This window comes from Mastomys coucha, unplaced genomic scaffold (genome assembly GCF_008632895.1).
Source record: "Mastomys coucha isolate ucsf_1 unplaced genomic scaffold, UCSF_Mcou_1 pScaffold21, whole genome shotgun sequence".
Lineage (NCBI taxonomy): Eukaryota > Metazoa > Chordata > Mammalia > Rodentia > Muridae > Mastomys > Mastomys coucha.
The window spans coordinates 135362960-135364988 of record NW_022196904.1 but is presented as its reverse complement, the minus strand read 5'-3'; the positions used below and the strand labels follow the sequence as shown (position 1 = coordinate 135364988).

At 54.0% G+C, this 2029-nt stretch overlaps 1 protein-coding gene across 1 annotated transcript in view; it reads right to left on the bottom strand.

The window, feature by feature from the left end:
• Positions 1–2029, bottom strand: part of LOC116101390 (aldehyde dehydrogenase family 3 member B2) — a 9637-nt gene continuing 7608 nt past the window's right edge. The window contains exons 5-8 of the mRNA XM_031384968.1: positions 1998–2022; positions 1482–1648; positions 814–913; positions 1–574 (exon numbers count right to left, since the gene is read on the bottom strand). Coding sequence (XP_031240828.1) covers positions 390–574; positions 814–913; positions 1482–1648; positions 1998–2022 — 477 coding nt within the window. The 3' untranslated portion in view covers positions 1–389. The remainder of the gene's footprint in view (positions 575–813; positions 914–1481; positions 1649–1997; positions 2023–2029) is intronic.

The window sequence follows — 2029 nt, the reverse complement described above, 5'->3', positions numbered from 1 at the left end:
TTATTCTGATCTGGGTTCATTATCATGTCACTTCAGGTGGGACAAAGCCACTCTCCAAGTGTGGATGGAGTTGTAGGCAACTGCTCTGTCTTTTGGGATCCTGTTGCAGTCTGACAAAGAAAGTCCCACTCAGTCACCAGATCTGCCCAACCTTGGTGAGGGGGCTTCTCTGTCTAAGCAGAAGGTCAGGAGGCTGCTGAGGGCACTGTGGTATGAAAAGGGGTATACATCTGCCTAGCTGCAGGTGTATTCATAAAAAGTTCCAGAAGTGGGGTGTTCACAGGCTGGATCAGACACCTGCCTTTCAGAAACCACTGGGGACTTGGAAGCTGCTGAAAGCTCAGATAGGTTGGAGCCAGGGCAGCAGGAGAGAGGAGTCAAGGTGGCATTCACAGGAGGGTGCAGCTCTGGGAGCCCATGGCCCAGCTTATCAGTTGTTGGTTCCAGGGACCATAAGGCGGGTAACGGAGGTCATTAAGCTTTTCTATCCCAGGGCTGCGCAGCAGGCAGGCACGTTGGTGGGAGAAGGTGTCAAAGGAGAACTTGCCGTGATACCTGCCCATCCCACTGTTGCCTGCAAGGACCCAGAGAGAGAGTGTGAGGACAATACCCGGGTACCCCTGCTTGCCAGCCTGGGAAGCTCAAAGCTTGCAAGGGAGCTCAGAGAAGGGCAGGACAATCAAATAATGATATAGATAGGGAAACTGAGGCCATAAGAGGCCCAGAGCCTGGATCCAAGTGGAGTAGCAAAGAATTTTCTGGAGCAGGGGTGAGAGGGGCTGGACTATAAGGTGGGGTGGGGCAGGAACTCACCAACTCCCCCCAAGGGCAGAGCTGGTAGAGTCAAGTAGAGGAAGCCATCGTTGCCTCCAAAGCCCCCGCTGCTGGTGCGTTCCAACATCTGGTTCACCACCTGAAAGAGGTGGAAGTGAGCAGGGGTGGGTGGGTGAGTTCTGACAGTCCCTCCAGGGGGAATAAAGAGTCTCCTGCTTTCTGTACTGCCTTGCCCAGCTCCTCCTCGTACGGAGCAGTCCCTTATTTTAAGCACTCACTAGAGGGCGCACTTTATAATGCTTATTATCATGAGCATGAGGAGGTTATAACTTTGTGAGAGAGCACAGATCCCAACTGCAGGCAGCTGCCTGTGAGCTGCCTGTGAGGACCTCAATGGTGTTGTCCTGCAGTCTCTAGAGGTTTGGTTTATAAGGAATTTTGCACGGCTCAGAATGGGGGAGGGACCTCCCTAGCACACCTCTTACAGCCAGTGGAGGCTGCCCCAGCCAGGACAGACAGCTAGCCACTCATGCACCTGGTACCTGTGGCCCTGCCTGGGCTCTGTCTTCAGGTGTCTTTGTACAGTATTCAATAGAACCAGGCTGGCTGCTAAAACTTGCAGCATTAGTCTAAAGCCCCAAGAAGGGGATGTGACCAGTTTGTCCCTTTTTCACCCAGTCTGTGGCCCCAGCCCCAAGAGGCCCCACCTGGCTGTTGTTGGAGAAGGCATAGAGTGCTAGTGGCTTCTCCCGTCTGTTAATGAACTCAATGGCTTCATCCAGGCTCCTCACAGTCACCAGGGGCAGGATGGGCCCAAAGATCTCCTCCTGCATCACAGGCTCTGTCTCCTTCACGTCTACCAGCACCGTCGGGGCTGTGGACAAAGGGAGAAACAGCCTGGCTTGTCGTCATGGCAAGGATGGGAACAAAGCTCCAGCCTGGGCAGACTCAGGATCTGAGCTTTCGGAAGTCCAGGGTCTGAGTGTCCAGGAACCTGACCTCCTGGGGCCATGCAAAGCAAAAGGAAGTTTAAGCCCAGACAACTGGGGTCCCAGCTCAGTGAGTCTAAAGCTGTGGTGCCTAAGATGTAACTGAAGAGTCACAGGCTTAGGCACTTAACTCAAGGACTCATGTTGACATCCAGGGTCCAACATGGCCCTCTTCAGTATGCAGGGTCTCAGCCCACATGGGCTGTGTGCCAGTGACAGGGACAGGAGACTCACCAATGTAGCGCTCTCCCTCATCACTCTGGCCA